The following is a 22,091-nucleotide window of genomic DNA, read 5'->3' as shown; positions in this document are numbered from 1 at the left end:
GGGTTGTGCTAATTCTGACTGGTAATGCTTATGCAGGTGATGGTTCCAAACAACTACACTGAATTTATTGACGATCTTAAGCTACTGGTGAAGAACAACATAAATCCCATGAAAAGGATAGATTATGCTGTGAGGAGGATCCTAAGGGTGAAATTTATCATGGGCTTGTTTGAAAACCCGATTGCTGACCTCAGTCTTGTCAATGAAGTTGGCAGCAAGAGCTAAGTCTTCAATATTTATTATTTTTCATTTTTTTCATGTGGTGTTGTATTGGTGCAAATGTTGATCTTTTGCCTCTGTGTTAATGTTGTTGGTTTCCTGTGTTAATGAGCCTTGTTGCCTGTCTGTGAGTAATTGTTGTGAGTAATTGTTGCCTGCCCCTGAGTACTTGTTGCCTCCCCTGAGTAATTGTTGCCTGCCCCGAGTAAATGTTGCCTGCTTTGACAGAAATTACCTAGGACAATGATGATAATTTTTATAGACCCTTATTTGTTGTTTCTAAATTTGGGGCTTACTAATTGCAACCAGATTTTACATCTGATGAGGCTTAGTAAGGTAACAAGTTTAGAAATAATTAACATCCCTAATGATTTATTTCTATACATGAGGGGGTGTCTGATAATGCAATGTGATCTTTTACTCTTAATGACAAGAAGGTGCAAGTTGTTTTCAATAATTAACGGGACAGTAATACTTTGATTTCATTGTTTACAAAACATGAATCAATTACATTGAGTTTCATGTCCCTACATTCTGATTTTCAAAAGGAGTTTTACATTTTGATTCTACAAATCATAATGGCTTTGCACTTGTGTTTATAAACCAAAAGTACAAGTGCAACGCAATTGTAAAAGTAAAACTTGGTATGTTACCCCATTTCAGTCTTCATTTTCTGGATACAAAAGTTGCATGCTTTCTTTGATTGCTTGTGCATCGGGTTGTACTTGGAGAGGCAAGTTTCCGGCGTCCTCTAACTGCTTTTTCTTTACATGGGGTAGCACATAGTTTCCTCCTCCTTTGACCTTTATGATTTCTTGCATTACATATTGATATGAATGCCAAACGTTGCTGAGTACTTTTGGGTGTAGTTCATTAAAAGCTTCTTCAACGTCGGTAATCATTTCATCGAGGTCTTTGGGCATCTTTTTTTCATACAAAGATTGAATCGACCTAAAAAATCCTAGATCTAAGATGTTAAGATCAGGACTTTGGGGTGATTGTGGTTGCCATATAAAAGTGAATCCATCTATGTTTGCCTCTTGTAAAAATTGTGGATCACCAGCCCCAATATGTGGCTTTGCATTGTCTTCCTGAATGATTATAGTTTTAGCTGAGTCCACGGGCCATTTCTCTCTTATAGCAGGCAACATTTTTGTCATTAGTTTCTCCCTGAATACGTCCTTATTCACTCCTTGAATTGCATATGTGATTGGTGTGCCTCTTGCTCTGTTTTTAGAACTCCTTTTTGCTGGTTCCGTATATGTAAACGGAAATATTCCGAGTTTTCCATCAAAAGTACAGACTCCATTCGTGTTAAATATTGGTCTTGCAACTCCAGCTAGAAACATACCTTTTGGAATTTGATGTTTTGATTGTGCAGTTCTGTATGGGTGTTCTTCACCAGGTGCTAAATACACTTTCAGATTTGCTTTCTTCAAGTAAAACCACTTCTCGTCTATGTGAACCTAATCATAGAAAGGCTTAAAGGTTGGGTTTGTGTATATAGTGGATGGCACTATCATGTGTAGGCAGTATAGCAACCTTTGCCTTACATTCCCATCTGAAATTCCAGGCCTTAGTGGGTTTGTGTGTGGTTTTATGTTACCTTTCTGGATGTGCCTATTTATGGTCGAGCCTGCTACATCTAATGCTTTCCCTAACAATCTTTGTGTTGTCCTATCTTTAATAGGTACAGTTAGCATTTTTTCAACATCAAGTGCAACTGGTTTCCTACCACAATTAGCATATTGAGGTTGGAGGTTAATTACCTGACAGTCTGCTACATCAACTTCTGCCATGTTCCAGTACTTTGATATAGTTTGTCTTGAGACACAGAAAATCTTAGCTGCCTTGGTTATTTCACCATAATCAAGTTCCCCGAGTATACATTGTCCTTGAAGATATTGAACCATAAGTCGCCTATCGTTGAGGTCGAGTCTCGGAGGCAAAGGATGAGCCACAACAATTGGTGGGGTCGATGTTGCCTCTTGAACAGATGCTGCCTCTTGAACAGATGTTGCTGCCTCAACATGGCCTGATGCCATCAGACGCGACCAACGCGATGTTCGTTTTCAGTTAATTTCTTTTTCACTTCAATTAATTAATTTCAATGTATATTTTGGAGAATTTCATTTGGGATGTAAAAATAACAGGGCAGCAGATAGTGAATGTTTATATAGGCTGTAGAGTTGAGTTGAAAAGTTGAAAAACTTTTCCAAGTTAAAAAATAATGGCGCCAGAAAAGGAAGAATGAAATTTTCACTCTTCTTAAATTTGGTAAGTCTGGCGCCAGAATAGGAAATGTGAAATTATTTACAGAAATTTCACTGTTTACAATTTTGCACAATCCCGCCTAAATGGGTTTGTGGTGGGGTCTGTATTTTGTTTGGTGGTGGGGTTGTAATCTTGGCAGTTTTCCCTCCCAAATTAGTAGTAGTAATGCACAATTAATAAATTGCCACTTTCTCACTTAAAGTACATGTCACTTTCAGCCACTTGCACAAAACTACCCCACTTGCTTTTTCTTAATTCACGCGTATACAGTAACCGTCAACAACAATCAGGAACGGAGGTAGTATATAATAAATAATAGTAATATGTACGGAGTAATTGATTACTAAATAATTACAACAAATGATAAATATTAATATTAATAATAATTCATAATTAGTAACTAATAAATAAATAATTAATAATTAATAATCCGTATTTAATTAATAAAAATAATAATAAATTATAAATATAAACTATAGTAATTATTAATAAATAATTATTTATAAATAATAATAATAATAATAATAATATAAATAATAAGTAATATAATAATATAATAATATAAATATAAATAATATGTAATATAATAATATAAATAATAATATAAGTAATATTAATATTAATATTATTATTATTATTATTATTATTATTATTATTATTATTATTATTATTATTATTAAGTTAAATTGAATTGAATTAAATTGAACTAAACTGAACTGAACTGAATGCTCCTGAACTGAACTGATCTGAACTAAACTTACCTGAACTGAACTGAACTGCCTATTAAGTTCTGAAATCGAAATTAAGCTAAAAAGACCAGGGCCTTAGTAATTGAAATTGCTGACTATTCTTTATATACCATTAAAAGTTATGTTGGCTCTTATTAATTATATTAAATTCTACAAAAAATTTTTTTGGTTAATATCTTGCTTGCAGCTGTGAACATTGGATCGGTATAATGTCTATAAGACTAAAAAGTGTTGTCAAATGTGCAAAAGGCAATTGTCTCATGGTTCAGACAGGTATCAGATTTGGATAAACCAATTTCTTATTATGATTGTTATTGGTCGTTTTGTACGACGTGAGGTCGACGCGGGAACAAGTCATCGCAAGTCAGTCCGTCCTCGGATCCTATTAAGGAAGCAGTCAAGGTTGGTTCCTATATTCAAGGAGCCATCATCTCCACTATATGCTTGTTGAGAAAGGTCAAAGAGGCTAGCAAAGGTCAAGCAAGCAGTTAGAGGAGATCAAGGAGTCAGTTGAGCAATTCAAGGAGCCACTAACGGCATTATTCTGCTTCCTATGCTTGACCTAGGACTATATAAAGATCATCAGTCTATAACACCAAAGGAGGCGAGAGACACACCCAAAAAACACCTAAGATGAACCCCTCATCCATCTCCTCCAGACAATTGTCCATTGTAAACTAAAATACCTACTGCAATTACTCTCAATACCCACGGTGAAGCCATACCAATATCAACCGCTTGCCTTACCCCTCTTTAATGGAGAAGCCATCTAATGCCATATTCCTTCCCGTAGTCCCTGCCAATCATAAAGAAGTTTCTTTCCTAACCCCCACAAAAGGTCTTACCCATTATTGTTAATCATTATTATGCTTAGCCAAGACATTTCGTAAAGTTATTACCCACAGATATTTACCTTAAACCATTACCGTCCTCATCGCTCGAATACCATATACTTATGCTTCATTGTTTACATTTAGATACACGCAATAAACGTTGTACTTGTATTCACCTAGGCTATTTATGCCGACAACATAGTGGATTGGTGGCCTCATTGCCACCCGCGGTTTTTATCCCTTTCGGGTTTTCCGCGTCACCATCTCTTGTCTCGTCTCTCTTTATTTTCTGTCATTTATTTCCTGTCATTTGCATAGTTAGTTTATCTAGTCGTCTATGTCCCAACCAAAGGTCGTCCATACGAAATTTGGCATAAACAATGATATAATATTGTTAAATTAGCTTTGTGATTGATTTCTTTTTTATTCTTTTTGGTTATTAATGTGAATGATGAACTATGAATATGTAAGAAAGTTGAATTGTGAACCGTGTTATATCCTTGTATTATACTGTCTCTGGTAGTGTAGCGTTACTCTGTATTCAAGTCTTTTAAAATAATCATCAATTTTTATAGGCACAAATCTGGGTATGAAAAATACCATGTGTTTCTTTGTCATTTACTTAGCCCAATAATTAAATTTCGAACCCTTGTACTATTATGGTTGTGGAACTCAGATATCAGTAGCCATATTACTCTTATTTCAAAGTACACTGAGCAATAAGAGATTGCCAATGTTGTGAAGTGTTAACTATGATCTGTACTAGACTGTTAATATGGGAAGTACTCATGCGTTGGTTTGTGGTTTAAATATGTGTTTTATTTGTATACTCCAGGTTTTTTTTCTTCATCAGAATACTTTACTACTTGTTCCGGTGTTGAAGTGGATGAAACAATGGGATTCGGATGAAGGCCCTTTTGTATGTGTTGAAGATCTTGCTAGGTCGAATGTATTGTGTCCAAATCAACTTGCACAATAAACAAGTTACTAGCCTCGGGGGTGTTTCCGAGGAAAGCCCCTCCGATGCCTAAGTAAGAACAATGCTCGGATTCTAGAGAGAGAAATTCCCTAGAAGAGTAGTCTTAAGGCGTGAAATGGACGTACCTTGGTAAGTGAGCCATGACGGCTTATTTATAGTGTTTGTACAATAAATGCCATTAGTTTATTTATTGCAAGTGGGCCTTGGGCCTTGATTGGCGGCTGAATAGCCTTTTGGACTGTAGTGGGTTTGATGTTGTTGATGTGAGCCTTCGGGCTTTGGACTTAATGGCCCAATTGGTATTCAATTGGGAGCCCAAACAACATGCCCCCCAGACCCGGCCCATTTTGCATTAAATGGGTGGGTTTCCAACTGTGGGAAGTCCAAAGGTCTTCTCTTTTTTCGAAGGGAAGATGATGCGGGCGGATGAGTGACAAGTGTGGAGAGCGGAAGTTGGGCGGTTTTTAGGACGTGGCCAATAAATACCGCATCTTTTTCTTCATTTCAAACTTTATTCACTCAAACGTTTTCATATCTTCAGAATTCCGGCAATTTCTTTGGGTGTTTTCTTCAGATCTTTGCATATTCATTGCGAATTCGCTTCGGGACGTTACTTCGTTCACTTCATCGGAAATTTCCGCTTCATCGGAAATTTCCGCTTCTGGCAAGGTAATTTGTTTTTCGTTTTCGCCTTTTTCTGTTTCTACTCCTTTCTGTGAATCTTCGGCGTTCCCTGTGTTTGCCATGGCTGGGGGAAGATGGAAGAAGAAGTCTGGTGTGGTGTCCTCCTCTAGTGGGGAGGAGGATAGGGTTGCTTCTGAAGGACCGAGGTCAGCGTCTCCTGAGGCTGGTGCCGAAGAGAAGTTGGGGAATGAGGCTCGTGCCGAGTCAAGTCAGGGGGCTGGCGTGACGGGTCGTTTTCCTATCCGCTCGCTCTTTCCGAGGCGGTGGGAGGAGGCTGATCCCTTGGGGAGGCTTGCTAGCCTCTACGAGGATAAGTCCGAGATTGCTGGCCCTGATGGAGTGGCAGCTGATGGGAAGTGGCTGGTGGATGCCAAGAAAGGAAGGTATCATCGGCTTGCCGAGGATTTATATGGCATTCAACATGCCTTGGGCTATTGGTGCGAGCTCCCGAAGCAGAAAAATGCGAGGGTGACTCGTACTCCGGCGGAATACGTTCCTGTGTATCTCCACCACTTCGACTTCGGGCTTCGGTTTCCCTTGGATCCGTTCATCACCCGCGTGCTGGAGGAGTACAACGTTTCATTGGGTCAGTTGACCCCGAAGTCCATGCGCCATCTTGTGGGGTATCGCTGGATGTGCGATTACCTCGGCTACGAGCCGTCAGTCGAGGTTTTCAAAGAGATGCATGAGCTCGTGAGGAACGCGAATGCCGAGGCTGGTTGGTGGGCCATCAACAACAAGAATAAACGGAAAGGCGAGGATCTTTATATGACCGCTTTTCCGTACGTATCCTCGGTCCACGGGTGGAAATAGCGATGGTTGTTGGTTCGTGTTCCCGTCCATCCGAAGCATCCTCACTACTTCTCACCGCCGAAGTGGTTCGTGAAGCCGGACCCTTCGATGTCGCGGGTTGGCCCTGTTGATCGAGAGAATCCTGACCACGCCATGCAGCTGGAGTGGTTTAAAGCCAAGACGGCCCGGGAGCCGATGTATTGGCTTCCGAACCTGCATTATATCACACGGGAGGTCATCCTCGCTGCTGCTGGTCTCAGTAGGATATATGACAGGGGTGAGGTTTTCTTTGCTGAGATCTAGCTTTAGTTGGGGTGTTGGCCTCCCCTTTCTTTATTCCTTTGAATCTCATCTTTTTATTTCTTCTTTTTGTGTAGATCAAGGCGAGAAGGTTGTTGACCCTACGGTGCTTGTTTATCAGCTCAACGGCGAAGGGGTTCTCGTTCGTTGCCCTCCCTACGATTTCAAGGCGCAGAATTCTCGGCAGCCGAAGCTCGAGGATCACGAGTTCTCGAGTTTTGCTCTCGCGCATCTGGAAGACGTTCGGGCCGACCCTTGGGATTCTCAGAACCCTGGAGAAGCTGTCCCGAGGCGGACAGTGCTTCCTGAATTGGTAACTACCTCTGATCTGGTAACGCTGATTATTTCGTTCATTTGGTTTAGACTTCGGCTCGGTGGGTTCTTGTAGCCTTGATTTTGACCCAGTCTTCGGTGCCTATTTTTCTTAGGGACCAGAGGTAACAGCTGCTGCGCCTGTCATTTCCTCTGCTTCGTCTCCTCCATCTTTCGTCGCTCCCGAGGTGAGCGATCTTACATTCGCACTCTTCTTGCCTTATTCGGCCTTTTGGTCGTTGCTCATCCGCCCCACCCTTTTTTTGTAGGAGTCGAAGAAGCTAAAGAAGAGGAAGGCTTCGGAGAAAGAGGCTTCTCCTAAGAAGCACAGAAAGGAGAGGTCTCCTTCCAAGTTGAAGAAGAGATTCGCTTCTTCGTCGAAGGTAACCCCTAGTCCCGAAGTTCTCGAGTTTTTGAGCCGTCGCCCTTATCTGACTGAGGAGAGAATTCGGCAGGTTGTTGCTGCGGGTCCCAGTTTAGCTGAAGCGGGCGAACGCTATCTTGCTCGGCAGAAGGGAGAGATGGGTCCGCCGCCGAGCCTCAAGAGTAAGCTTCCGCTTCCTGGCCAGAATCTGAAAAGTGTGGCGATTTTGGTACAGGATGAGCCTGTGAACCAGCCCATTGGCGAGGAGTTTACTCCGCCTTCGCCTCCGAAGCCCGAGTTCACTCCAGTGGGGGGGACTGTTGCTGATGTTACTCCAATGGTGGAGGAGCTTGAGATGGACCCCCCCCTCTTTGGCTCTGCTGAGGCTGCCAAGCCCGAGGATGCTGCTGCGGCTGGGCAGGGGGATGATCAGTGAGATCCCCCGAAGGTGGTTGTCGACCTTACCTCATCGGGTGCTGAGGAAGGTAATCCTTCGGCGGCCAAGGGTGCTGACTCTAAGGTTCCCGAAGGTGGGGAGCTTGGCCCTCAACGCGGACTGAAGAGGAAGTTCCGCGAGACTTTGGGCTCCACATCTACTGAAGCGTCTGGCCTACCCTTCCGGAAGCGTCTGGCCTATCCTTCATTCGACGTGCCGATCCGGAGGGTTCCTCGGAAGGTGAGGGACACCATGGCTCGGTTTGCTCGTGCTTCTGTTCTGGGTGAGGACCCCGAGGCGCACCCCGAGTCCATGATTAGCCCCAGCGCTGCTAGGGAGAACATGCTTCAGGGCATCCCTGCTTGGCGTGTCCCTGGGCGGGAGGCGAACCACCCTACTCAAATGGCTCAGTTCCATTTGAACGAGGTAGGCATCATTTCTTTCTTGTGGTTTTCTTTCTCTCTCTTTTTTTTTGTATTCAATGTTCCTTCTTTCATCCTCGTAGGCGCATTTCTGGTCTTCCTTCGCTGCGGAATGTCAGTATTTTGACGAAGTGAGGCTGGCCAGATTTGAGGAGCGCTATGATCATGATGTTCCCCTTCTGGATGAGAAGGCGAACACTCTCCTTGCCGAGCTTGAAGAAGCAAAGGGCTTGGTTGCCGAGTTTACTCGGGAACAGATGGGCACACTCAAGCTGCTCGGCAAGGGGATTCATGATCTAAAATCGAAGATGGAGGCTGATGCTCGGGAGCACGAGGCCTTGAAGGCGGAGAAAGCTGAGGAGAAAGCTCGCTTCGATGTTGCGCTGCAGAGTAAGGATGCTGTCATCCTAAACCTTAGCGAGAGCGCTCGAAAGTTTACGGCTGCTCTTGAACGGATCCCCGTGCTTGAGCACAAAGCTGATGAGCTTAAGGCCAAGGTTCACCAGCTCGAAGCGGAGAAAGCCTTGCTGTACACCGCCGACCAGTGTCGAGACCAATATTGGGAGGGGATCCTCGGTTGTCGCCGAATGTTCGCCAAGCACATGTCCGACTTCAAGTGGACTAAGCATGTGCCTCTGTGGCTCGAGGCCGAGGATAACTTGGTGGAATGTCAGGCTGACAGAGACGACGCTGCCAAGGAGCGCGAAGAAGCTGCTAAAGCGCAGCAAGCTCGGAAGGTTGCCTCGGAAGGGGACACCACTGCTGGCACTTCTTCGCCGTCTGCTCTTCAGGGACGTGATGGTGACGTCCCCTAGGGACTCGGGCAGTCGTCTTCATCAGAGTCGATTGGTTCCAGTTGAGGACCTCCGAACTTGCGCTTGATTTCCTCCCTTTTGTCTCGGCACTGCGTTGTACTTCAATAATTTCTTCCTTTTTTGCTTTCTTTGTACTTCGGTAGGCCGATGTTTTGTCTGTTGATGGCTGCCGATTTAGCTTTTTTTAAAGTCGTTTGTTCTTTCAATTTTTGAGGATTCCTCGGTTTGATCCGAGCTTTAGTTGGTGTAATTATACTTGTCCCCCCAAATATTGAAATAAAAAATGACTTTGCTATTTCGTACATTTGCTTTTGAATCCACCGTTTTTCTAAGTTGTTTCCTCGTTTGCGAGCTTTCCCAATCCGTAGATTTTCTGAGACTCGTTTCGAGTCTTGCTTAGGCTCTACGGGTGGATTCGGTAGCTCTGGACTCTTAGTCTTTGATTTCCTTGGCGTTTCGCTTCCGAACTCTTCAGATCTGTGGGTCTATTTTGAGAGTGCCTTTGAGCTTTTTAACGTGTGTAGACGTATTCAGAGCCTGCTTTTGAGCTCTTCAGATCCGTGGATCTGTTGAGTCTTCTTTTGAGCTCTTTAACGTATGTAGATGTGTTCAGAGTCTGCTTTTGAGCTCTTCAGATCCGTGGATCTGTTGAGTCTGCTTTTGAGCTCTTTAACGTATGTAGACGTGTTCAGAGTCTGCTTTTGAGCTCTTCAGATCCGTGGATCTATTGAGTCTGCTTTTGAGCTCTTTTAGCGTCTACTTCCGCTCTTCCGATTTCTTGTGGTTCGGAAACCTAGGCAAGAAATCGCAAGTCCGACTTAGCTATGAGCTTCGGGGATCCGTGGATCTGAGCCGAACTCTTTATAACTGTTCGAGACTTTTTTGCGAACGGAATGTCCCTGGGTACCGCGAATCCGAGGGTTCTGGACGGTACCTTGCGGGTTGTTTCGAGTTAGCTATTTCTTGGGCCTTTTGACTCCAAGAAATGGCTACTTCGGGTTGATTTTAGCTTCGGATTGATCAGTCCGAAGTTGCATGCAACATAGTAATAGAATAGAAAGACATAAGGATATGTTTAATGAAACACATGGTGCCAGTGGCTTTCCTCTTCTCATTAAACGACTTACTTGGATTACAAAAGGAAGGAAGTTAGATCATACAAAATATTTCTTGAGAACATCGGCATTCCAATGGTTCTTCAAGATCGTTCCATCTAACTGTTTAAGCATAAAGGTGCCAGTCCTCTTTTCAGAGTGGATAATGTATGGTCCTTCCCATGTTGCCGAGAGTTTCCCATGGATCTTTCCTTCCTGAACTGCAGCAGCGTTTCAGAGCACTAGGTCGCCGACCTTTAGAGGCCTGGCATTGACTCTTCGGTTGTAGTGCTTGCTGACTCTTTGCTGATACGCTGCGTTCAGAGTTCTGGCCTCGTCCCGAGCTTCATCTAGTAGATCCAATGATTCGGACAGAAGTTGGTCGTTGCTTTGCCCATGGATTCCATCATACTTGTTGTATGCCTGGACCCTTAAGCTTTCTGTTCCGATCTCTACAGGGATGACAGCCTCGGAACCGTAAACAAGGTGGAAGGGCGTTTGTCCTGTGGCTTCCTTTTCGGTGGTCCGAAGGGACCAGAGTGTTCCTGGGAGCTCCTCTAGCCATTTGCTTTTTTCGTCCTCGACTCTCTTCTTGAGTGCATTGAGGATGAGCTTGTTTGCGGCTTCGGCTTGGCCGTTGCTCTGAGGATGGCACACTGCTGAGTAGGCGAGGTGGATACCGAACTGTTTGCACCACCTTTGCAGTGGTGTGTTGTCAAATTGCTTCCCATGGTCGAAGACCAGTAGCCTCGGTATCCCGAACCTTGTGATGATATTTTTCCAGATGAACTTGCGGACCTGCTGCTCCGTGATGGAGGAGACTGCTTCGGCCTCAATCCACTTACTGAAGTAGTCCACCCCCACAATCAACCACTTCTTCTGATTCACAGCCGAAGGGAATGGACCAATGATATACAAACCCCATTGTGCAAATGGTAAGGGGTACAGTGTTGCTTGCAAGGTTTGAGCTGGCTGGTGGATTGCAGGTGCAAACTTTTGGCACTTCTGGCATTTTCTTGTCAGCACCTTTGCCTCGGAAACCATGGTGGGCCACCAAAATCTGGCCCTTAGTGCCTTGTGTGCCAGTGCCCTGCCTCCAATATGATTTCCACATATGCCGAGGTGGATTTCCCTTAGGATATAATCGGCATCGGTTGGGCCTACACATTTCAGCAGTGGGGCTGAGAATGACTTTCTCATGAGCTCTCCGTTAGCGTCAATGATGAACCACTGGTTGAACCTTTTCAGCTTCCTTGCTTGCAGCTTGTCTTCGGGAAGTTCTCCCCTCTCTTTGTATACAATGACTGCGTCCATCCAACTTGGCTCGGGACGTGCATTGCAAACTGTAGGGGGTGGCATGTCGATGCTCCTTTCTTGGTGTATTTCCACATGGACTGGCCTGTTTAGGTCAGAGAGCGTTGAGCTTGCAAGTTTGGACAGCGCATCTGCTTGTGCGTTTTGACCTCGGGGAATGAGTATGACTTCGAAGGATCTCAACTTTGACGTTAAGGATTTGATTTTTGCTAGGTAAGCTGTCATGCTTGGCCATTTGGCCTCGTACTCCCCTCGGATCTGGTTGGCTACGAGCTGAGAATAAGTCTTGAGACAAACATGTTCGGCTTCAAGAGATAAGCACAGCTCTATCCCTGCGATTGCTGCCTCGTATTCGGCCTCATTGCTGGTTGCTTTGAAACCGAACTTTAGGGCGTACTCTATGCTCTTTCCCACTGGGGGTATCAGTACTACTCCGGCTCCCGAGCCGTTCGCTGTGGAAGATCCGTCAGTGTAGACCTCCCATGCTCTCTTGGTGTCATCTAGCACCTCTTGATATGAGCATTCAGCCAAGAAGTGTGCGAGTGCCTGTGCTTTGATGGCCGTCCTCGGCTGGTATTTGATTCCGAACTCAGACAGCTCGAAAGCCCTAGCAGCCAATCTTCCCGACCTCTCTATCTTGTCTAGCACTTTCTCCAGTGGCTGGTCAGTTAGCACCACTATTTGATGGGAGTCGAAATAGGGTCTTAACTTCCGAGCTGCTTGAAGGAAATAATGCCCTTGGTCCAAGTATGCATTCTATGTTAAGTCTAATAAATGCGATTCAGTATTAATTAACAAGTTAATAATTCAGTGAGATCAAGTGAGCTGAATGTCTAGCTAGAGGCCGCTTCAGTTCAAGTGGAATTAATGATATTAAACCACAGCTTACTCTTGACTGAACCCGTAGGGTCACACAAATAGTAAGTAAACGGATCAAGTATTTAATGGCATTAAATACTCCATCTATGGATATTTGGAATAGACGGATCTTGGTTTCAGTGGGAGCTGAGATCGTCACAGGCAAGAAATGAATACTCCGGAAACGATGATATTGCCGGAAACGGAAATATGGATCGTATCGGAAATATAAATATTATCCAAAGTCGTAGATGTTGCCGGAAACGGAAACATGGTACGTATCGGAAAATATTATCGGAAATGGAAATAATGCCAGAATCGGAAATATTGCCGGAAACGGAAATATTGTCAGAATCGGAAATATTATCGGAATCGGAAAATAATTCCGGAAACGGAAATATTAAATATTTGTTCGAAACGGAAATTGATTCCGGAATCGGAAATATTAAATATTGTTCGTATCGGAAATGAATTCCGGAATCGGGAATTTAATCGGAAGCGTATCGTACGAATTAGCATCGGACGAGGCCCGCTAGACGAAGGCCCAGCACGAAGCCAGGCCGTCGCCCAGCGAGCCAACGCACACCAGCGCACGCCAAAGCCTCGACCAGGCCCAGCGCAAGGCCAGGCCCAGCCAAGGCCTTGGGCGCGCGCGCGGAGCACAGCAGTGGGCCGAGCGCTGTGCGCCTAGCGTGGGCCGCAAGGCTTGCGCGGGTGTACGGTGCTCGTGCAATGCTTGTGCGGGAATCCTGAAGCAATCGGGATTCGAAGTGTGATTAAATCCTAAAACTATTAGATAATGATTATTTAATTAGAGTCCTAGTAGGGTTATAATTAAATAAATTAGTATCCTAATAGGATTCCAAAACCCTTTCCATAACTCTATAAATAGGTGCCTAGGGTCACATATTTTCATAGATTATTCAAGTATTCAAAGTGAGTTTTTGAGAGAAAATTCAGACACATTTCTTGACTATAAGTGCCGAAATTCTTTAGTACCTTAAGGGCGATTCTAGTTGGTCAATCTTAAGGCGGATCCGGACGTGCTGTGGACTATCTACGGAGGGACGACACTTGGAGTCCTAAAGACTTGTTCTTGTTCGGTTCGGGCGCAGCTAGGGAAGGCACGCAACAAAGAGTATGCATCTAAACTATGCTATATGATTATGTGTAAATAATATGTATTCCTGGCTAAATGGTTTTTCCGCATGATTTATGAATTGTCATATGTATCATAACCTGACAGTGGTATCACGAGCCTCTTATTATTTTCATAATCTAAATTGCATGAACATGGTTAAATATTACAAATTTGCAAGAATTAAAAGGGGTGATTAATTTTCGTAATTGTTAATTAATTGCAAATTGCGTTTATTTAATTATACGTACGCAGTTTTTCGGCAGTTTCTTCGTTACTCATCCAAATCGAGTGATTTTTGTGTCAATTCCGCATGTAAAAGGCATTCTAAAATTTTGACAAAATTAATATTTTTCTGCCGAACCCAGAATTCTCAAATTCGAAGCCTAACTATGACTTTTCGAAGGTTTTAGTTTTTCGAATGCAAAATTTAGTAAATTTAAGATGTTAAATTAAGTATTTGCGATTCTTGTTGATAAATCTTGAATTTTTGATTGACCTACTGTATATGTTTAACAAGTTTGAATGCCTAGCCTTGTTAATTATGCAATCTAATTTCTAGTTATGATTAATTTGTTGAAATTTAGAATAATTTAGAATTAATTTGATTTTCATAATTAATTATAATTTAATTAGAAACCTATGATTAAAAACCACCATAAAAATTGTAAATTTATGATAAATTTTAAATTTTTATGACCTAGGCTTGAATCCATAATAATCGGAAATCAAATGAATAATAAATTTTCGATTTTTCGCCCTAAAATTATGAAATTAATATTATTTATTAATTTGTCATTAATTTTAAATATAAATTTTAAATTTTTATGCGATTCGTTCATATAACTTGCACGCACAAAGCAATGGACGCTTCGTGTTACCCTTAAGGGGTGTTGTATAGTGCGGGCATGCGACGACGAGCAAGGGAGCTCGTCGCCCGTGCGGCACGAATGCAATGAGCAGGGGCATGGTGCACGAGCACAAGGCAGCAGCCCTGCCTTGTGTCGTGGGCCACGAGCTATGGATGAATGGGCATGGGCGAAGGCAAGGCATGGCAGTCGCGTGTGGGCAGCAAGCGAGCTGCGCCACAACGCGCACTGCCTCGCACAAGCGCGCGCAGCCTCGCGCGCAGCGAGCGCAAGCTCGCGTGCCACGAGCGCTGCGCCCAGCGCTGATCGCGCGCAGCGCGCAATTGCTCGCGCACAGCGAGCGATGGCTCGCGTGCATCAAGCGCTGGAGCGCGCGCAGGAAGCGCTGGCGAGCGCGCACTGCGAGCGATGTCTCGCGTGCGTCGAGCGCTGGCGCGCGCGCAGCGAGCACCACTTGTGCGATGGCTTGCGATGGGAAGATGCAGCAGCTATGCGACGAGCGCATGGGCTGCGCGCACATGGCCAGCGATGGCTGTGTGCGTGTGGCCCATGGGCGTGCGATGCGTAGGGTGTTTGCGTTGCGATTAGATCGTTTTGAATGTTTAATTTGAAATTTTCAGTTTACGTAATTTTAATTAATTTTAAAATTAATAATTTAAATTATTTTCTTGGATTTTAATTTTGAATATTGTAATTATAATAAATTCTATTTATTCTAATTATTTTACTAAAATTAAAATCATGAATTAATTTAAATACGACTGAAATTAAGTTAAACTTTTTGGATTCAATTATAAATTTATATGAGCTTTAAATTTTAATTAAATTTGTATGTTTCCGGTTAGACTAGAAATACATTTTTATGTTTAAAATTAGTAAAGCATATGAATTTATTGGTTTAAGTGGGAGCCCTTTTAGTCATAAACTCTTGATTAGGTCTACAAATCCTTAAGGTTAAAACAACTTGATTAGAATTAGTAAGGACTGAATAATTGGTAGATTATTGGTGCCCTTGATTAATTGCTGCAAATGTTTACGTGATGCATAATGTGTTTTACTAACCAGCTATGTGGGCCATTCATGATAATGAATGGGTGAATGGTATATATTGTATATGTACTGTTTTGCAGGTTATGAAGTGACTAGTATGGCCCAAATAGGATAGAAAATATGGTCTGCGCACCATTAATTTGAATGTAATTGGTCTAAAGTACCAAAGTTGTTTTTCAATTCAAATATGGTCTGCGTACCATCAAATAGTTGTAATTAGTTTTAATTATAGCTTATCCTATTTGAAGAAAATGGTGCCTCCCACGGAGATTTTCAAGACGGACTTTGAAGTCAAAGCTTCAAGATGAAGTCGGGCCATACTAGATCACATTTATCTTATGCATGCTTTAAGTTATTTATTGCTTTAAATATGTCTTAATAATGCATAAGATTGTGGCTTGATTATGTTGCATGATTAAGGATTTTAGTTCACTTAAAATCTAACCAACATAGTAAGAGCCCTAAGTTCCAAACTTAAAAATTGAGTTAAAAGGTGCCATGCCAAAATATACACTTGCTTGGATATCCTTTACATCAATCTAGTAATAGTTTTCGCTCAGCGAGGTGTTACTTATCGGTCCTAAAGGGGCAAGGTACACAAATAATTGTGAGTACGTGTTAGTTTTGGTAAAACTCAACGATATAAGTAAGGAGTCCTTTTATGTCGTGGCAAAATCGATAGGTTTACCTAATAAGTTCTTAGACGTACCTATCAACCAAGAATAGTTTCTAGACTATTAGCAAAAGGCTTTTGCTTACCTAAGATGTACTAGGATTAAGTCGACAAACTGTGCTTAGTTCTTCAATGATTTTAGGATCTTGGAATCATTTTATTCACACCTGCCGGAACACATAACTTGAATAAAATGCTTAATAAACATTGAATTATGCATGTATGCTAGGATTTAAGTTTATTAAGAGAAACTGTGAATGGTTATTTATTTGTTTATTCTTTTCAATTGTAGTTTTGATATGGCAAACAACAATCAAAACATCATCATGGGTTCTGAGCTTATGGTCAAGCTGAACCTGGTAAATTTTCTTGAATGGGAAGCTAAGCTAGTTGAAATAGTCAAACTCAATGGACTTGAGTATGTACTGTCACATCCCATGCCAAGCTACTATGCCAGAGACATGACCCCTGAGAGATTTTACGCCTGGGATGCGGATCTCAAAAAGGTTATGAGTCTCATGCTGAACAATATCCCTGATGATTGGGCTAAAAGGTTTGTAGCCTATGAACCTTTTACGCTCATCAAGAATCTGAGGGATATCTGTCGTGGAAGCACGGAGGACAGGGACCTGAACGTCCATGAGTTGATTGAATCAATGTCTGGTCTAAAGGTTAGTTCTCCCAACAGGTGTTATAGGATGGAGGTCCAAGAAACACATGTTCAGCTCCTTCGCACTAAACAGAGGGTAGGCGTCCCACTGAGATTCCATGTGGATCTTATGCGTTCATACTTTGATCGCCTAAGTCTACTAGGAACACCAATAAGCGAAAGGATGGCAGTCTCTATCTTGCTCAATTCACTACACAGTGGGTTTGGTCGCTTCAAGCAACTATACCTAAGTGAACCAAGAGAAGAAACAGTTGCAGAATTTGTTCACCTTGTCAGAAAGGCTGAAATAATACTGGACTGTGAAGCCAAAGATTTACTCAAGGCTAGAAGGAGACCGTTCAAGAAAAGTGGAAAGTCCAAGGGCAATGCTAAATCAAAGCAGGACAAGTCCACATCAAGCTGTCTTTATTGTGATGGAATAGGCCATTACAAAAGAGAATGTCCAAAGCTAAAGGAAGATCAGAAGAACGGAACAGTCGTTCCATCTTCAGGTATTTTCGTTATAGACTGTATACTTGCTAATTCAACTTCTTGGGTATTAGATACAGGTTGTGGCTCACACTTATGTTCCAATCCACAGGGACTAAGAAGAAGTAGAAAGTTAAGCAAGGGTGAAGTCGACCTACGAGTGGGAAATGGAGCACGGATTGCTGCATTAGCTGTAGGAACTTACTATTTGTCGTTGCCCTCCGGGCTAGTTTTGGAACTGGAAGAATGTTTCCATGTTCCAAGTCTTACTAAAAACATCATTTCAGTTTCTTGCTTAGATGCTAAGGGATTTTCCTTTTTAATAAAAGACAATAGTTGTTCGTTTTATTTTAAAGAGATGTTTTATGGATCTGCTAGATTAGTCAATGGACTTTATTTATTAGATCACGACAAACAAGTATATAACATAAATACCAAAAGGGCCAAAAAGGATGATTCAGATCTCACCTATCTGTGGCATTGTCGATTAGGCCATATAAACTTGAAACGCTTAGAAAGACTTCAAAAGGAAGGAATTCTAGAACCATTTGACTTAGAAGATTATGGTAAATGCGAATCATGTTTACTTGGCAAAATGACAAAGCAACCTTTCTCTAAAGTTGGAGAAAGAGCAAATGAACTATTGGGTTTAATCCATACAGATGTATGTGGACCAATGAGTACAAATGCTAGAGGTGGTTTCAGCTACTTTATCACTTTCACTGATGACTTCAGTAGGTATGGTTATGTCTACCTAATGAAGCATAAGTCTGAATCCTTTGACAAATTCAAGGAATTTCAGAGTGAAGTAGAGAATCAATTAGGCAAGAAGATTAAGGCACTGCGGTCTGATAGAGGCGGTGAATATCTGAGCTATGAATTTGATGACCATCTGAAAGAATGTGGAATTCTATCAGAATTGACTCCTCCAGGAACACCACAATGGAACGGTGTGTCGGAACGGAGGAACAGAACCTTGCTAGACATGGTCAGGTCAATGATGGGTCAGGCCGAACTTCCATTAGAATTTTGGGGACATGCACTAAATGCAGCTGCACTCACTATAAATAGAGCTCCGTCTAAAGCTGTCGAAAAGACTCCATACGAATTATGGTTTGGAAAGCCTCCAAATGTGTCTTTTCTTAAGATTTGGGGATGTGAAGTATACGTCAAATGATTAATTTCAGACAAACTTCATCCAAAATCTGACAAATGTATCCTTGTGGGCTATCCAAAGGAAACAAAGGGGTATTACTTCTACAATACATCTGAGAACAAGGTGTTTGTTGCTCGAGATGGTGTCTTTTTGGAGAAAGATCACATTTCCAAAATGACAAGTGGGAGAAAAGTAGACCACGAAGAAATTCGAGTCGAACAACAAACTCTAGAGAATGCTCAAGATGACATTCAGGATGAAACTCAGAGATCTTTAGAAGAATCTGGTGAGAATCATGGTCAATCTAGAAATGTTACCCCGCGTAGATCGCAAAGATATAGATCTCAACCGGAAAGGTACTTAGCTATTTTGACGAACGAGAGCTATGACGTTCTATTACTTGAAAGTGATGAACCTGCGACTTACAAACAAGCTATGACGAGCCCTAGCTCCAAGCAATGGCAAGAAGCCATGCAATCTGAATTAGACTCCATGTCTGAAAACCAAGTATGGGATTTGGTCGATTTGCCAGATGGCTACCAAGCCATTGGAAGCAAATGGGTTTTCAAACTGAAAAAGGACAAGGATGGGAAACTTGAAGTTTTCAAAGCTAGATTGGTTGCAAAAGGTTACAGGCAAGTCCACGGTGTGGATTACGATGAAACCTTTTCACCAGTTGCAATGCTAAAGTCTATTCGGATAATGTTAGCAATCGCTGCATATTACGATTACGAAATATGGCAGATGGATGTCAAAACTGCTTTCTTAAACGGCGTTTTAACAGAAACTGTGTTTATGACACAGCCTGAAGGTTTTGAGGATCCAAAGAATGCTAAAAAGGTATGCAAGCTAAAGAAGTCAATCTACGGATTGAAGCAGGCATCCAGGAGCTGGAATATACGTTTTGATGAAGCAGTCAGTGACTTTGGTTTCATCAAGAACGCAGACGAATCTTGTGTATACAAGAAGGTCAGTGGGAGCAAAATTGCTTTCCTAGTATTATATGTCGACGACATATTACTTATCGGAAATGACATTCCTATGTTGAACTCTGTCAAGATTTGGCTTGGGAAATGTTTTTCGATGAAGGATCTAGGAGAAGCACAGTACATATTGGGCATTAAGATTTACAGAGATAGATCTAAAAGGATGATTGGACTTAGTCAAAGCACTTATATCAATAAGGTGCTTGATAGGTTCAAGATGGCGGACTCCAAGCGAGCCTACCTACCCATGTCTCATGGAATGACTCTAAGCAAGACTCAGTGCCCAAAAACACTTGATGAGCGTAGACGAATGAATGGGATTCCATATGCATCATTGATTGGTTCAATAATGTATGCTATGATATGTACACGCCCGGATGTTGCGTACGCACTCAGTGCTACGAGCAGATACCAGTCAAACCCAGGAGAGGCGCATTGGACTGCTGCCAAGAACATTCTGAAGTACCTGAAAAGGCACAAAGATGACTTCCTGGTCTATGGTGGAGATGATGAATTAATTGTTAAAGGCTATACGGACGCAAGTTTCCAAACCGACAAAGATGATTTCAGATCACAGTCTGGGTTTGTCTTCTGCCTCAACGGAGGAGCAGTAAGCTGGAAAAGTGCTAAGCAAAGCACCATTGCGGATTCTACAACTGAAGCGGAGTACATTGCTGCACATGAAGCAGCAAAGGAAGCTATATGGCTAAGGAAGTTCATAGGAGAACTTGGTGTAGTCCCCTCCATTAAAGGACCAATAGCCCTGTATTGTGACAATAACGGAGCTATTGCACAGGCAAAGGAGCCTAGACACCACCAGAGAGTCAAGCATGTACTTCGTAGATTTCACCTTCTACGAGAGTTCGTTGAAAGAAAAGAAGTCGAGATAAGCAAAATTAGAACTGATGACAACATATCAGATCCATTGACTAAACCTCTGCCGCAGGCGAAGCACAACTCGCACACTGCAGCTATGGGAATCAAGCATATTGGAGAATGGCTTTGATGTCTCTGTTTAATGTTTTAAAGTTTTAGAGTTTAAATCTTTGTAAAACATTATTGGTTAATCATTCACAATAAATGAAAAGAATTCATTTTTCCATTTAATTTGTGGTTTATTAAATGATGAGTCCCTTCAATTTGACGATATATTCAAGATAGACTGTCAGGACCAGTCCTGTGACTAAGAAATGTCTATCAAGTGAACTTGAATGTCAAAGGTTGAAAATGGTCCCTAGTCGGAGTTTTCTATAATATTGGACGCATAGAAAACGTTAGACGATTAGAATGCAAGATGACTAGTAGTTCTGTTTCTTAAACTATGTGGACATGGCAATGTCATAATCATTTGCGTAGATACTTACTTTGGGAAGACTAGTATCGGACAAGACCTATGAAACTTTACTGTAAGAGATGAAAATCTGTCATAAGTAAATTTCATTAAAATTATTAGACACTAAATCCTCAATACCTGAGTGATTTGAGATTACTTGTTTGAGAACTGGTTGCTTTGACGTTGACCAACCGTCGCACCGTAAAAGGAGGCTATAAAGGCAACGCTCAGGTAATCACCTATCAAACGAAGTCTAATCTCAAGATCGCAAGATTGGGATTGTCCTCCCATAAATCGGGATGAGATGCTTAAAAGTTGTACAAGGCCACTCGGAGAGCTAGAAACTGTGAAATGCATGGCCGTGCTCGGATGAATCATAGGCTATGATTATCTGTTTATTTGATCAGTTGAACTCTGAAACCGAGAAACACCTCTGGACATAATAAGGATGACAACTCTTACCTTATGTTCAAGAGCAAGCATCGAGCGACAAAGGAATTAGGAAATGCACACTTGTCCCTAAGGACAAGTGGGAGACTGAAGGAAATAATGCCCTTGGTCCAAGTATGCATTCTATGTTAAGTCTAATAAATGCGGTTCAGTATTAATTAACAAGTTAATAATTCAGTGAGATCAAGTGAGCTGAATGCCTAGCTAGAGGCCGCTTCAGTTCAAGTGGAATTAATGATATTAATCCACAGCTTACTCTTGACTGAACCCGTAGGGTCACACAAATAGTACGTAAACGGATCAAGTATTTAATGGCATTAAATACTCCATCTATGGATATTCGGAATCGACGGATCTTGGTTTCAGTGGGAGCTGAGATCGTCACAGGCAAGAAATGAATACTCCGGAAACGATGATATTGCCGGAAACGGAAATATGGATCGTATCGGAAATATAAATATTATCCAAAGTCGTAGATGTTGCCGGAAACGGAAACATGGTACGTATCGGAAAATATTATCGGAAATGGAAATATTGCCAGAATCGGAAATATTGCCGGAAACGGAAATATTGTCAGAATCGGAAATATTATCGGAATCGGAAAATAATTCCGGAAACGGAAATATTAAATATTTGTTCGAAACGGAAATTGATTCCGGAATCGAAAATATTAAATATTGTTCGTATCGGAAATGAATTCCGGAATCGGGAATTTAATCGGAAGCGTATCGTACGAATTAGCATCGGACGAGGCCCGCTAGACGAAGGCCCAGCACGAAGCCAGGCCGTCGCCCAGCGAGCCAACGCACACCAGCGCACGCCAAAGCCTCGACCAGGCCCAGCGCAAGGCCAG

The 22,091-nt window shown here is 42.2% G+C and overlaps 1 protein-coding gene across 1 annotated transcript; it reads right to left on the bottom strand.

Annotated features, from left to right (window-relative positions):
• Positions 1-878: 878 nt before the first annotated feature.
• Positions 879-2,264, bottom strand: LOC110796120 (uncharacterized). Its single transcript, XM_056839362.1, has 2 exons — positions 1,773-2,264; positions 879-1,685 (listed from the first exon to the last, which is right to left on the bottom strand). Exons 1-2 carry the CDS (start codon positions 2,262-2,264, stop codon positions 879-881), a joined length of 1,299 nt encoding a protein of 432 aa, XP_056695340.1.
• Positions 2,265-22,091: the final 19,827 nt, after the last annotated feature.

The sequence above is a fragment of the Spinacia oleracea genome, chromosome 3, assembly GCF_020520425.1.
Source record: "Spinacia oleracea cultivar Varoflay chromosome 3, BTI_SOV_V1, whole genome shotgun sequence".
Classification (NCBI taxonomy): Eukaryota; Viridiplantae; Streptophyta; class Magnoliopsida; order Caryophyllales; family Amaranthaceae; genus Spinacia; species Spinacia oleracea.
The sequence above is the reverse complement of the archived record's forward strand: the minus strand, read 5'-3'. Positions and strand labels throughout refer to the sequence as shown.

What these genes read in the sequence shown, in the direction of transcription:
- LOC110796120 (XM_056839362.1), bottom strand. Translation starts at nt 2,264, where the DNA reads ATGGCATCAGGCCATGTTGAGGCAGCAACATCTGTTCAAGAGGCAGCA. An exon ending in CTGGAATTTCAGATGGGAAT is followed by an intron (nt 1,686 to 1,772) that starts GTAAGGCAAAGG and finishes TTCTATGATTAG; the next exon opens with GTTCACATAGACGAGAAGTG.